This window comes from Biomphalaria glabrata, chromosome 7 (assembly GCF_947242115.1).
Source record: "Biomphalaria glabrata chromosome 7, xgBioGlab47.1, whole genome shotgun sequence".
Taxonomy (NCBI): Eukaryota; Metazoa; Mollusca; class Gastropoda; family Planorbidae; genus Biomphalaria; species Biomphalaria glabrata.
The window spans coordinates 44,672,242-44,688,119 of record NC_074717.1 but is presented as its reverse complement, the minus strand read 5'-3'; the positions used below and the strand labels follow the sequence as shown (position 1 = coordinate 44,688,119).

Below are 15,878 nucleotides of genomic sequence, written 5' to 3'. Positions count from 1 at the left end.
CACACATTTTCGTTTCATAAAACTCTTTTATCGGCCAGTCTATATTTATTTATGTCTAAGACTGAACCATGATCTTCAAATAAAAAAAAACAACAAAATCTAATAAAATACTCAGAAAGACACAAAGATAAATACACACTTCTCGTTCCAAATGCTAGGACACATTTGTACAAATGCTCCTTTTTCCCTACTGCTATTAGAGCATGGAATGGGTTGCCTGAGCTAGCTAGCAAAACCAATGACTTGGCAGAGTTTAAGTCATATGTTAATATGCATGACGCGTAGGACGTAATCATCTTCTTTTTTTGAAGTAACGTCTGTCATGGAAAGCTGTTTGGATAACATGCAGGGCAAGCATAACCATTGTCCACCGGTGGTCAGTTAAGATGCTTTCCCTTTGCCCTGGATGTCTTTTTTTGGTGAGCTAACAGGTGAACGACGTAACAGAGGCGCCCCACGGAAACGCTTCAAAGACCAGCTTAGGCGCCAACTTGCCTTGGCTGACATAGAAGAGAGCACCTGGTTGCATGCGGCCTCTGAACGATACAGCCGGAGGTCACCCACAAAGGCCGCGGGATACACATTTGAGACCAAAAAAATATCCGCTGCCGAGGACATACGCAGACGGCGAATCTTAATCGACCACCGGCGCACAATGGTAATGCTGGCCCTGGATGTGGCAAAACATGTAGTTCACAGCTGGGTCTGCGTATCCACGGAAAATACTGCGTTCCTCATTAATCTTCGGACTCGAAGACAAGCCTTATTATTAAAGTAACAAAATAGTATTTTATTAATAAAGAGATATATTGTAATTGGTTTTGAGCTTTTAGCATCATAATAGACCACTATAAACTGGGCCTGATTTACCTACCAGCCAGGACTTGAAGGCTTAAATGAAAGTGGAATTAATAAATACTAGGATAATGACACATTGGGGGTTTTGTTCAATCAATCTAATTTTCCTTATATTTAATATGCGTATTTTAAATTTAACTGCATTTTCATTCATCTGTCCCTTGACTTTGTCGTAGGGGGTGCTGTGAGAGTTCGCATAACCAAATCCTTTCCACTCTTGTCTTCGAGTCCAGAGATTATTGAGGAAATCAGTACTTCCCTTGGTTGCGCAGCTGTGACCTACATATTTTGCCACAGGTAGTGCAAGCATAACCATTGTCCGCAGGTGGTCGATTTATATATATATATAGAACAAAAACAAAGCATTGCTCCTGGACAATACAGATATAATTACTAAGCAACATGTATACTTATTATTTCCAAAGCCAACAAAAAAGTCAATCACAGAAGACATTTTTTTTTAATTGTGAAAAGATGAGCTTTGTTTTAAGTTCTTGAGCATGCGCCTTTGTATACATGCTAACTATTCTTCTTGTTCTAGGTCTCCTTGGTTGAACTATCCAGGTGTTGGGAGTAATGTCTAATTACCAAAACTGAAAAGAAAACAAACAAGTTAATGGACATGTGTAAAATCTAAAAGTGTATATATATATATATATATATATATATATATATATATATATATATATATATGATTTTCATGCTTTAGTTAATCAAGGCGTGCTGCTCTTTGTTAAAAAGGTTGTTTGTGAAATGTTGGACATGTTTCGGATGTTCCTTCAGATAAATTAATCCTATCCCAAACCTCTCGAACGAGGAAGAAGGAGCCAGCGGGCAGAATGTGAACACGGGACCAGGGACGGCCTTAGGAATAGGCGCACTTGGCAGCGGCATCTGCATAGGGTCTCCGATCGGTAGGGGTCTCGAAGAGGACTCTAAATTTTTTTTTTTAGACGAAATCGCGAAACTTGTTCCCCATGTTATTCTTAAAAAAAAAAAAAACTAGTGAAAAGAACTACACACTTACATGTCTTAATGATGTAGAAGTTATTGCCCTTATTCCATATCAAACAAAATAATTAATTAATTATCAATATTTATTTTACTAATTGGTTAATTTTTAAATTGAGTTGTTAGTTATCATAAATAATTTTCTAAAGTTTCCACTTGATTCGGGAATGGATGTTGGAAAAATAACGTGTTCAATTATTTAAAGGGAGAAAGCGTTCATATTTAGCCATATCCGTGCTATTAGAGTATGAAATGGGTTGCCTGTGTCAGCCAGGAAAACCATTGATTTAGCAGAATAAGCTATGACTAGGCACACGCGTAGGACGAAATTACATATATATTTTGTATTTATAATATACGATATCTGTAAATACTGAAGGATTGATTTCCATTGTTGGTATCAAACAAAATAATTAATTAACAGTAATTCATTAACTAATTGGTAAGTTGTTTTATATTGGTTCATGTATTGTCTATGCCAATAAATAATTGTGGGAAGTTTGAACTTAAATTGGGTGTGGGAGAAATAACCTGTACAAACTTTTACCAGAAAGAGTTTGAAATAAATTCTGTAACAAAACGGATAAGGGGACGCAACCATAATTTAGTAGAAAATGTTCAGTCTTTCTATTTCCATCGGTTACAGCCCTTTCAAAGAGCATTTAAAACTGAAATTAAAAACTCCTTCTGTGGTAGCGTGAGAGAGTTACCGGACCTACGGCCAAATAAAGCAACGTCCCCCATTTTGAAGTCGCGTTCATCATCCAGCAGGCATTGGTCAAAATGTTTGTTGTTTTATATGTTTCGCATGTTCCTTCAGAGTTGAAGATAATTACTCCCTAGTCCAAACCTCCCGCAGGACGACGGGGGATGGGAGCGGGCAGGGTTTGAACCTGGGACCATCAATGAATCTTAACGACAGTCCAGCGTGCAAACCGCACGACCAGGCAGCCATCCGAAAAAGTGGGAAAATGTCCTGCTTTCATTTAGATGGTTTTTTTTTAATGGCATATTACCCATCCAAGATTAATACGCCTCATTATTAAAACTCATAAACGGACCCATAAGTGATGTACTGTCATGCATACAGTACTTAAAAGAATGGGACAGTGACGTTAACCATGTTCAATTGTTTGACCAGCACTGCAACTTGAAATCGTCTTACGGAAGATGGCCTGCTTTTAGACAAGTCTTCTTCTTTAACAGCACCACTCGTTGCCTAGGAAACGTGACAAGGACCAGGACGTCTGTATGCAGTCACTCAACGAACTCTTTTTTTATGTTGTGATTTTCTATTGAAGTGAATGTTTTTGTTGTTTTTAGCTGAGTCACGAGCCCTTACTAATCACAACAAATTTCCAGAACGATTATTATTATTATAGCTTTTATATAGCGCTACTTTCATGCTTATAGCATGCTCAGGGCGCTTTTGGTCCAATTTCATTTGTGGGAGGGAGGGAGTATCTAGGAGTTGGTTTTCCGTGCTGCCTTTAGGCGCTCAGTAAACACAACTCTGCCCGAGTCGGGTGTCGAACCTCGAGCCCCCATTCTAGGTAGCCAAGACAAGCCAAGCTCAAGCGCACCTAGCCTCTCGACCACGATTAATAAAACAGTCTTAGTCTTAGTGATGTTCAACAATTCAAGACTGTTCATATGAACCGTTGAGCACCTATACATCTGTGAATTATTTTTACTGAAAACAAAATTGACAACAACGCTCCACTATCCCCCGCTGAGGGAGGGTATAGCGATTCTCAAAAACCCATAACTGGCTTGGTATTAGCAATCATAAATGTTTTTCACCACGGAGCGTCACAGGTAAAAGGTTAAGAAACATCGATAGAATCATATTTCGCTGCCTTTGATTTGTCGATGTTTTATCAAGGAAGTTTTAGACTTGTTTGTAAAGTTGACTTTGTCTTTTCTGTCCTCCTTTCTAAAACATTTGTCCTCCTTTCTGTCCTCCTTTCTAAAACATTTGTCCTCCTTTCTGTCCTCCGTTGTAAAAATTTGTCCTCCTTTCTGTCCTCCTAAAACATTTATCCTCCTTTCTGTCCTCCTTTCTAAAACATTTGTCCTCCTTTCTGTCCCCTGTAAAACATTTGTCCTCCTTTCTGTCCTCCTTTCTAAAACATTTGTCCTCCTTTCTGTCCTCCTAAAACATTTGTCCTCCTTTCTAAAACATTTGTCCTTCTTTCTGTCCCCTGTAAAACATTTGTCCTCCTTTCTGTCCTCATTTCTAAAACATTTGTCCTCCTTTCTAAAACATTTGTCCTCCTTTCTGTCCTCCTTTCTAAAACATTTGTCCTCCTTTCTAAAAAAATTATCCTCCTTTCTGTCCTCCTTTGTAAAACTCTGTCCTCCTTTATATTATCAATAGGTTGTGTAGGTGTGCTGTATTACTCTGTGAGATGAATATTCATTTGGCTTTTATAAGTGAAGAACTAAGATATGTATTTTTGTAGATATAAATGTACCTTTAAGAGCACTTATCTATAATGTTAATGAATGTGTTATTTGACATTTATTAATTTACCATTTTCACGTACTTTACGGAGTTATCCGGTAGGTCAGATATGCCAGAGCAGCGGTTCTCAACCTTTTATGCTCGACGACCCCTTTTTACAATCTCCCACTCTTCTGCGACCCCCCCCCCCCCTCCTCGCTCACACATACAGCAATAGAAGAATAGACAATAACAACTCATTATTTCGATGGTCTTTGGCGACCCCTGGCAAATCGTCAATCGACCCCCAAAGGGGGTCGCGACCCACAGGTTGAGAACCCCTGCGCTAGAGTTAATACGAGTAATGATTGGTGACTGTAGAGTCGGACCTCTCCCCACAAAATAAAGGACAGATCTGCACACAGAGAACAGCAATCGAAAAGCTTCATCAAATTCTTTTTCAACGTGAAAGCAACTTAGTCGAAATGGCGAAAAGGGAGAAAACTATCGTCTCGCTTTACTTTCGAGTTCTGGCCCCTTAGTTGTTTTTTTTTAAATATAAATATTCACCCATACTACTGGTACCTTACTGCTCTGCTTACTTCTGACATTCATGTAAGTAACTCTAAGCCTCGTCTTCCTGTGGCACGCTGGTCTCCTCTTCCTTTAGGTCAACTCTGCTCTCAGACTTAGTGATAGGACATTCACTGTCTGGCATCACGTTACTCATCTCTTCTGCCAACGGGACCAGATGGGAGTCATGGACCTTAATGGACGGAGATGGCGGGGACTCCTTCACTTCGATGTCATCATTGCTACCGTTCAGGACAATAGACCTCTTGGGGGTTGTCGATGCGGCGTCCCTGAAGAAAAAAGCAAAATATAACAATGCGCTAAAAAAAAAAACAATACATACATACAAAGCTTATATGAGGGGAAGAACTCCGCACTTACAACTTTATCTCCCAATAATGTAAATACTATTTCCCCTTTTCGATATCATACAAAATAATTAATCTTGATCCAAGAATGGGTATGGGAGAAATAGCGTGTACAACTATTGAAGGGGAAAAACCTGGCATATTTAAACATATCTGGGAATACTTAAGGATTAGTTTCCCTCGTTGGTATCAAACAAAATAATAAATAATCAGTAATTAATCAACCAATCGATTATTTTTTTTATTGATTTATGTATTGTCTACACCGATAAATAATTGTGCCTTGTTTTAACTTGATTTGAGAATGGGTGTGGGAGAAATAACGCGTGCAAACATTTTATCAGACAGACAGACAGACGGACAGACAGACGGACAGACAGACGGACAGACAGATTTGATATAAACTTTGTAAAAATTAGTTACGTTATGTATTAATAGTGAGTGTTCATTTTTGTTACGATTTCTACTTGAAGAAGTCAACAATTTAATCGTGAAGAGAAATTCTCCTATTTCTTTCACTTAAAAAAAACAATTTTATAATCTGGGTCATCGCACCAAGCGCTTTACCACTCAGCCATCGCGCTGCTAATCTATATGGTAGCAGGAAATTTTGTTTCGCAGTTAGAGATTCCCAATTCCAAGTGTTCTACTTTATTCATTTAGTAATAGGGATTATTATTTAGTTTCAAATTCAACTATTATATCACTCATAAAGCTAACTACTTTCGATATATTACTAAACTACACAATGCCTTTGAGGACAGGTATGATTGGATGCCCATCATATGGCATGCAGTTTGTGGGCCGAATTGTATAGAAATGCCCGGGCCGATTTTGACACCCAGTCCTCCCCTGCAAGTCTCCCAAAAACTTTCTCAATGCTTGTTACTCATACATTCTGCACTCACTTCTTCTAGTAACTTTATAGAAAATGAAGAGTAAGTTTTAAACGAAACAAAACAAAAAAAGTTTATCTATATATCAAATAACAAGTTTGACTTGAATGGGCTGAGTCAATTTGAAACAAAGATTTAGAAGAGAAAGTGTTACAACAATAGCTAATCTTTCTAAGCAAAAAAAAATTGTCTTATGTCTAAATGGTCACAGTTTTGACTCTTGTAAATCTTCAATTAGGCTATTCTGTCACACTCACACAGACTCAACCCACACATACAAACACAACAACAATCAACCACAGACGCCAATCTCACAAACACAGAGATCTATTTCTAGACACTGTAGCCTCTAACCCGAGCAACTTCCTAGTACTCTGTGCTCTAAGGTATTGGTACCAGGAAGTGAACGCCTTCACTGTCGAGTTGTAGGTAGGCTGGGAACTGAGCATGGCATTCTCCCAGACAGTACCTCTTCCATTTTCTACTGGTGCCTCTGGGGAAACAAATGACAAACCATAATAACTAATAATAATGGCAATGTCTTCGGTTCCGAAGGTTAAGGATGAGTGTGCAGTGTTTCACATAACTACGCAAACTCAGTTGCGACCTGCGACCTGTACAAGTCAAAGTCTACAAAACACTGACACAGGGCAAAGGAGCTCGGCAGAAAGGAAATGGCTTCAGCAAATCCAACCAGCTCCCGAACGTGCACTGGTAAAAAAAAAAAGTACTTATTGTCACGGTTATTCTGACGGAGACATAGGCTACCTGAGTTTGTGCATGCATCTAGCAATTTTCCCAAGGCTCTTATTTCAGAATAAAATGGACGAATTGTACATTTACAATCATATCTAAATCTGTAGCATCTATCTAATCTGCAAAATCTATCTCTCTAAATCTAAAACATCTAAGTTTCTATATAAAATCTACTAAATTGACATCTACACTAAGAAAGAAGGGGCACAAATTTGTCCTAGCATATGGAATAAGAAATGTGTCTTTATCTTTAGAGTGTAAATCTGGTTTAGATAAAAAAAAATGTTTGTTTTGTAAATGTTTTACATGTTTCGGATGTTCCTTCAGAGTTGAAGATAGTTTACTTCCTAGTCCAAACTCTCCCGCAATACGACGGGGGATGGGAGCGGGCAGGGTTTGAACCCTTGACCATCGATAAATCCGAACGACAGTCCAGCGCGCAAACCGCACGACCAGGCAGCCATAACCACTACTAGAAATAAAGTCTGAGACATTTAAACTTTGTCTGCACGAGGTGAGGAAAATATGCAAGTCGCAACTGGGTTAGCGTGTTCCTGTGAACCACTGGACCATATCTAATCCTTAATCTTCGAAATCGAAGACATTGCCATTTTTATTATAGGTGTAATAGTGTATAGTATAATAGTATATAGTATATACAAATGTAGGTCACAGCTTGGGCTGCGTGGCCACGGGCAATACTGCATTCCTCATTAAAGATTAAGCCTTATATACAAATATTTTTAGTTCTAGACTAGTATATATATCTTATCTTATATAATACAGACGTTACTTCAAAAAAGAAGCTGATTACGTCCTACGCGTCATGCATTTAGTCATGCATATTAACCAATGACTTAAATTCTGCCAAGTCACTGGTTTTCCTGGCTAGCTCAGGCAACCCATTCCATGTTCTAATAGCACTAGGGAAGATAGTAGTATTTGTACAAATTCGTCCTAGCATATGGGATGAGGAATGTGCCTTCATCTTTGTGTCTTTCAGGTTAAATTATATTATATTATATATTATAGTTAGTAACTCGGTCCTAATAAAATAATTGAGGTTGTAAGTTAAACCATCAAAGACAACATCGATCTATCCCGACATACTGTTTCCTGGTATGCTAATGTTAATATCTTTGCCTAAAACAGAGAACTGCATCTTGAAATCACTTCACTATTCAGACACCAGCTGTTGGAGGTCGTTGTTTTCTATCTTTTTTTTAATTCCACAAGAGTGGCTTCCCATTAGCAACTTCCGTTTAAATAGATGTTCATGGTCTCAAGAGACAATTTGGTTCAAAATATAGTCTATGGTTCCAAAATATAGTCTATGGTTCCAAAATATAGTCTATGGTTCCAAAATATAGTCTATGGTTCCAAAATATAGTCTATGGTTCCAAAATATAGTCTATGGCTCCAAAATATAGTCTATGGTTCCAAAATATAGTCTATGGTTCCAAAATATAGTCTATGGTTCCAAAATATAGTCTATGGTTCCAAAATATAGTCTATGGTTCCAAAATATTCCCTCAATATGTTTATGGCGCGATTTCAGTGTTTCTCAAAGCCAGATTGACTGATAGCAGGGCAGGCCTTAGGTTGTTGGATTTCGAGAAATAACGTGTACAAAACTTGTACCAAACAGACAGACGGAGCGAGTTGATAAAAACATTTGTGACAAGAAAAGAATCAGACCCGGCGGTAAGAGTAGGTATTGTTAACGCTAACTGAACCTTAATCTTCAAATACAAAATCTAATAAAATACTCCTAAAGACACAAAGAAAAAGGCACATTCCTCGTTCCATATGCTAGGACAAATGTGTACAAATGCTCCTTCTTCCCTAGTGCTATTAGAGCATGGAATGGGTTGCCTGAGCCAGCCAGGAAAACCAGTGACTTAGCAGAATTTAAGTCATTGGTTAACATGCATGACTAGATGCACGACGCGTTGGACGTAATCATATTCTTTTTTGAAGTAACGTCTGTATTTTATAAGATAAGATCAGAAAACTGGAATGAAAATAGTTCTTACTATTTGAACAGACATATAACTAAATACTATTTTAAATAGTGATGTCCAATTTTAATTATATTATGTATATAACAACGGTGGCCTTATTCTCAATAGACATCTACAAATATTTAAGATATTTCATTGAGATGGCTGAACATGCCACCAGTACCGGCCTTGGATAATTGGAGGCTCTAGGGAGTCTAGGCGAAGTGATTTGGGTTAATCTGAAATGAAATTAAAACGAAAATAAAAACTACGCATTTATTAAAAACCATCCCGTCTGTAACCCCGTATAGTTCTTACCCGTATAGTTCTTAAATCGACAAATAAAATAAATTCATATATCTTGATTTCCGTAGTAGAGACAGAGGTAGACTAGTAAACACAGAGTCATAGTGCTCAACTATGTTTGAGATCTGATTCCAAGTTTAGTAAATTTTTTCTCTAAATATTTTAGTCCTCATTGAGGCCCTACGCAGTCCACCAAGATCTAATGGGTACCTGGGTAACTTCGGGCGCCTCTGAGTCCACTCAGCTGTAATGGGTACCTGACATTAGTTGGGGGAAAAACAAAAACGGTAGGTCGTTAACCATAGACCACAGAAACAGATGACCTTTACATCATCTGCCCTACAAACCACAAGCTCACTACAGTGACCAAAGGGTTTTTATTTAGGTTCCCTTATATCATCTCCACATTTCTTTTTATTGCTTTCTCTTTTTTTTTCTGTTACTGCAATGTATTTATTTGTCTTTATCTCTCCCTCTCTCTCTCTCTCTATTTCGGTGCTGTGAACACCGTCACCCTCTCTCATTGTCTCTCACTTTTACTGTTATTTTCTTGTTCGATTAATTGCTCAATATAATCGTGAATAAAATAAAAAAAAAGCCAAGACTAAAATTTCTAAAACAAATTTTTATTGGCTAAAAAAAAAGTCAAGGTAGTGGGAAGAAACCAAATATTCAAAGACATTTCTGTTGTCGTCACACTCAGATCCACGCGTCGTCTGCTTTTGTTGATAAAAATCAAAATCAAAATTCTTATTAAAAATGGATGGACAATTTAAAGATAACATAAAGAGAAAAAAAAACAACAACACTCCAAGTAAAAACTCATATAAAATATGTCAATAAAATAAAATTTGCTGCTTTGATTGGCAAACATTTGTTTACGTTGTTTTAGTCTCCAACTTTGTTTGCGGAAGTAAAACAGAAAATTGGCGGGAATCAATCAAATGAAAACAATTACTTTTAGAATGAATATAAAAGGGTAGAAAAAATAAAAATGATGTTTTATATTCTAATAACGTCTAAATTTTTATAATTTATAGAAACAAATAAAACATAGATTATGTTTAAAAAAAAAAACGTTTTCGAAGTCTTCCATAAGCTTTCTCAATGCTTGTTACTTATACATTCTAAACTCACTTCTGCTAGTAACTTCAAAGAAAGTGAAGAGTAAGTTTTAAACGAAACAAAACCAAAAAAAAAAGTTCATCTGTGCGTCAAATAACAAATTTGGCTTGAATGAGCTAACTGGGTCAATTTGAAACAAAGATTTAGAAGCACCACTGCAACAGCTGACAAAGTCTAAAAATAACGGCTTATCGTTCTTAGAAAATTTTTTTATTCATGTCTAAATGGTCACAGTTTTGACTCTTGTAAATATTCCATTAGCTTCAATTAGGCTATATTGCCAGCTTTTTGGGAGTCAGCTACACAGATCGGGTCTCAAACAAGGAAATTCTATGCCGAACTGGGAGTCGAAACACTTAGTGAGGTTGTGACAGAGCGTCGCATGAGGTTTGCCGGACATGTTCTGCGACAAAATGAATTACGCATACCAAGAGTTGCGATGACATGAAGGCCAATACGAGGAAAGCGAAAACAGGGACGTCCTCGGATTACTTGGCGCCACACTTTCATGGAGGACCTCAGAGCAGTGGACACCAGGTGGGAGGAGGCTTCAGACATTGCCAGTGACAGATCTTTATGGAGACAGCTTGCCGCCCAATGCGCCGAACGGCGCCGGAGGACCTAAGTAAGTCTTAGCCTGCTTTAAATACCATCGAGATTTAATTTCAATGTCTACTAAAGAATACTAAAGATACAAATTGATCATATTTATTTATCCGATGGTATATTTTCCGGGACAATTTGGTTTCGATTGTGTACTGGAATTATAAGAGTTCTGCAAAATTAAAAAGTTAGAGTTTTGAGTTTAGGCACATCGGCACAATTTAGGCCATGTCGTGCCCGTAATCATTAAGGATCACTCTCCCTTTACATAACAAGGGCTAACTTCTATACAGTTAAATCATTAAAAAGTATAAATGCGTTTTTATTGCAATGGTGCTTCGTGGATCAGAGGTCGACTTAAGAGATTGGTTGAACGAAAGGTCATGACCTTTGAGCCAATATCGATAACGAGGCAAACAGTTTAGCCAGTCCTTTTTTTTTTTTTACATACTTTTTCTTTTTCCTTAAGAATTGAAATGGAGTACTTGCTAGATGCTCCAACCAAGCCAAACAATTAGTCAACCTTTGAACCACCCCTACGTTAATGAATGCGTCACGGTCACATGATCAAATGTTTGGGGTGTAGTTCTACTTCTGTTTTTAGAGGAATGTCCAAAATTGTCTTTTGAAAAAAAAAAAATTCAGATGTGATTGCTGAATAGATAATCATAATGATGAAGATTGCTGAATAGATAATCATAATGATGAAGATGAAGATGAGTTTGTGTCAACAGACTGCTGCGCGTGCTGATTAAAACACAGAATTGAACACATTGGTTATAGAAGAAAGAAAGGTCATGAGCTTAGTCTAAATTTAGAAACAAGGGGAGCTATTCTAGGGGTTTACTAAAACCATTCTCACAAAGATTTACAGCCTCACTATTCACTATTTTGTTTACAAAGTTCAATGGAGATCTTAGTAACAGAGATACTAAAACAACTTCAAGACCATATATAAATACCGTTGAAAGTTATTTGTAAGAAAGATATGCTCAACGATTTATATGAAGTAATTTATCTATAAAACACAGTATCTTATTATGGGCCTACATAACCTCAAAAGTGCGGATGTATCTACTATAACATATATACAATCTTATAGATCATACGCGTTAAATTTGGTGACTAATATTAGAGAATTAATTTTAATAAATCGACTTCATAATACAGCGAATTCAAACAATACTCATTTTAATGTCAAAAACATGTAGATCTGTATAGTGTTTTACCTTTTGTATCTTAAAAAAAATGTCATTGACAATTATCATAAATCGGATGTTAAAAAAAAATACTCTGTGCCATTAATAAATATTTATAATAAATAAATAAATATTTTATGAATATGTTAATCAGAATCACAATGCATGGCGGGAAAACAATGTTACAAAAGTAAAGAATAAATAGGACTACAATAGAGCAGTTTTGTTGGCATGCAGAACTACAAGATTGGTTAGTCTAAATATAATACAGGTCTAGAAAGGGGAGGGAACATTTGTATACTACATGATTAGAAAGGGGAGTCAACTGGACGTATGTATAACATGTCCATAAAATAAAAATAAAAAACATTTGGGTTAATACTGTAAGACTATCAGTTGAAAACATTATCACACACATAAACAAAACTGAAATGCTGCTCAATTTGGAAGCCAAAATTTAAAAACATTTTTACCAAAGTATAAAATGTCAAAACATTAACATGGGTCGTTCTTGTATAGAAACCGTATTATCAATAACACAGATTTTATACTGTAAGCTACTTATGAGAAATTGCAAACGTATCCAATACAATATAAGCTTTCACGCCTTTTTTTTGAGCCTCCAATTTTTTTTTTATCAAAGTTTAATTTTGGCTCTGAATGTTTAACATTATTAGTAACAGAAGAATTATGATATTGAGAAGGAACACAAAAAAAATAAAATGGCCAACCAATTGTAAATGGACCCAAATACAACAAAACAAGCCATAAAAGGGTAATAATGTCAAACTTTGAAGCAAACATTCAAACTGAAAGTCCGTGCTGGCAATATGTTGAACATAATATCTGTACATGTGGCCAGTGTGTCAGGGCTTTTGATACACATTGCAAACCAAATTAAAAGAATGGGAAGCCAAATTTTATTTCTATGTACAAAAGGTGTTTTTATATAATATACACAGACGACAACATACACCCATACACATTGACAAGACAAGATATATCATTATTGAGTAAGTATCTTATATAGTGGCAACCATTATTGTAAAGTAAAAAAAAAAAGAATATTGAAACATTAAAAAAAATCAATTTAGGCGCATCAAAATTGGTCCAGTGTAATAAAGATGAAATTGAACGATGTTTTTTGATGATTGTGAATCAGAAGCTAAACCATGAGATAATGCGTTAACATTTATGAATGGAATTCAATTAAACAGACTTTGTTCAAGAACAATACACAGGAGCTTAGTAAGTAAAACAACTTAACAGTAACACATAGTTGGAAGTCTTTCTAATTAGTAAAAACTGAAAAAGCACTGTAATAACTATATCTCGGAAGTTTTAAATAATGCTGATATGTAAGTTGGTAGCAAATACGTTTAAGAAAGTTAGTTTGTAAGAAAAAGATGAAAAAAATAGTACATATTTTTGGCATGCAATATGCTTGTAGGAGATCAAAGATGTCTACCTTATAAATGTCTGATTGGAAAAATCCTTCATCGTAACGCAACATTACACATCACTAGATGAGATTTAAAACAAAATCATGGTTGACAAAATCAAAAGCTATAGCAAGTAAAATCACATTTATATGAATATATATTATACGATATATGATATTACAGTGAACTAATCAGAACAATCATGTGCACATAACATAGGTGTGAAGGAGACTGAGCTGTAAACAATTTCAAGGGGAGTAAACTACAACATATCAGGGGACTGAACTACAACGAATAACAATGGAATTAGTTTGTGTGTTTTGTTGAGCTAAGAGAGGTAAGTCTAACAAAGTCATACCGGAAACAGTCTACAGTTGCTGCTCAAAACAACGAGCAGACGTGAGAGTATAGCCACATAGGCAAATAGGTGTAAGTAATAAACACAGACACATAAGTTGAACACACCAAAAAAAAATACGAATGAAAAAAAAAAATAGAATAAGGACCCTAATTTTGTTCACTTCATAGGCTAAACAGTCAAAACAGCAACAACAGAGTTTGAAAATATGGATACTTTAAACTTCACAAGCAAATAGGCAAAGGTATATCCATTTTTAGCCCTGATGTTAATTAAAAAAAAAAAAGATTTCTTCGATTATCTCCCTTATACGTATTTACAAAAAGAAGGAAAATCGGATTACTTTTTTTTTTCAACTGTATAAGATAGATAATTTTTTTAAAAATCTATAAATAAAACTATTTATGAAAACAATAAAACAAAAAAAAAACAACTTTAAATTAGGTGTTAGAATAAATAACAAAATAAAATTATACACAAGAATGCCATTCTTAGATAATAAATAAATAAAACAAAATTAGTTAATTTAAATTGAAAGAAATGAGAAATCCATTTTTAATTATAGAGTAAACAAAAATAATTTCTTTTAGATATATTTTCATTTCAATAAATAACTATCTCAATAAATTATTTGTTATATACACTTTTTAAAAAGTCTTATAAAAAAAAGGTATCATAAAATACTAATATGGCCAAAAGGTCATAGGCCTTCTATTTACTAATCACAACAATTGATTTCAATTTTCGCATTAATTGGACTATTAATAGGCCCTATTAGTGGAGCATTAGTCTACAAGCGTACGCAAAAAAAAAAAACAAAAGCTGAACATGAACATTTTTGTTGCAATTTTTATCATGTTCTTTGCTGAAACGTGTCTATTCATATAATAAATAAAGCAATGTAGCACATTGTAGAATCAAATACATAAAATAGAACTAGTGATTAAAAATGTGTACACAAATAGTATAAAAAAATACAATAAAAAAGTTTAAGACTATCCAACGTTAATTTTGTTTTGTCAACAATAATTAGATATTGACCTGGCCCAAATTGAGTTCAATATTTCTCCAACGAGGTTTATAGTTCTATAAATAAATAAATAAAAATAAATAAATAAATTACAGGTAATACAGGTAGACTTTAATAAATTAGTATAAAAAGGTCTGATGATTTATTTGATACAAAAAAAAAATGCTTAAATAAATATTGCGCTAAATAGCTTTAAACTATGAATAAATATATAAATAATCAAATAAATAGTCGAACAGTGGTATTATTAAATACATGTAAATACATAATCTGTTACACCATCCTTCAAATTCATTTAGTCATAGATTGAAGAGGGCACCAGATAGTTTGCTGTATTTTTAAAAAAAATGCATATGGTCAGATTAGGTTAATTTAAAAGTCAAATTTATTAGTATGTATTGTATATGTGTAACGAGTCAAACTATATTTAAAAAAAAAAGGAATTCATGATAGGATTATGAAAACGGTGAATATCTTCATGAATAAAGAAACCAAAAACTACTAAAAAAATTAAAGTTGATGAATATTATGAATTTTTAAAAATGTAACTTGGTCCACTAGTATTATTTGGCTGTTTTTTTTTTACAAGCACAAGGCAAAGAAGATGTAATTGAGAAATATTTGAAAGTCAACATTGGAAAACAAGATCTTCGAAAGAAATTAAAAAAAAAAAGGCAATTTGGCAACATGGCCAGTTGTAGCAATCAAGTGTAAAAAGACAAACATGTACGTGTAAAATAAGGCTGTTCAATCTTGAACAAAATTTTGGCACAAAATGACCAGTAAGGCATTCCGTACAAAACATCACTCGGTTCGAAGAAAAAAAAAAGGTAAAAAAATATGTTATAGAGCAGGGTCTGTAGATCTATATTTTTGCTTGACCCAAGTTCAACTCGTTAATAAA

General features: G+C 35.0%; 1 protein-coding gene across 3 annotated transcripts; it reads right to left on the bottom strand.

Annotated features, from left to right (window-relative positions):
- Positions 1 to 1,302: 1,302 nt before the first annotated feature.
- On the bottom strand, positions 1,303 to 8,158 carry LOC106057704 (uncharacterized). 3 transcript variants are annotated; one of them, XM_056035867.1, is made up of 4 exons: positions 8,019 to 8,158; positions 6,507 to 6,645; positions 4,901 to 5,178; positions 1,303 to 1,451 (listed from the first exon to the last, which is right to left on the bottom strand). In XM_056035867.1, the coding sequence occupies exons 1-3, from the start codon at positions 8,068 to 8,070 to the stop codon at positions 4,941 to 4,943; spliced, it is 429 nt and encodes a 142-aa protein (XP_055891842.1). In that variant the 5' UTR covers positions 8,071 to 8,158; the 3' UTR covers positions 1,303 to 1,451; positions 4,901 to 4,940. The 3 variants fall into 3 exon arrangements, with proteins under 3 accessions (XP_055891842.1, XP_055891841.1, XP_055891843.1); XM_056035866.1 differs by having other exon boundaries at positions 4,918 to 5,178; XM_056035868.1 differs by having other exon boundaries at positions 4,918 to 5,178; positions 6,549 to 6,645.
- Positions 8,159 to 15,878: the final 7,720 nt, after the last annotated feature.

What these genes read in the sequence shown, in the direction of transcription:
- LOC106057704 (XM_056035867.1), bottom strand. Translation starts at nt 8,070, where the DNA reads ATGCAGTTCTCTGTTTTAGGCAAAGATATTAACATTAGCATACCAGGA. An exon ending in CATTAGCATACCAGGAAACA is followed by an intron (nt 6,646 to 8,018) that starts GTATGTCGGGAT and finishes TTGTTTCCCCAG; the next exon opens with AGGCACCAGTAGAAAATGGA. An exon ending in AGTACTAGGAAGTTGCTCGG is followed by an intron (nt 5,179 to 6,506) that starts GTTAGAGGCTAC and finishes TTTTTTCTTCAG; the next exon opens with GGACGCCGCATCGACAACCC.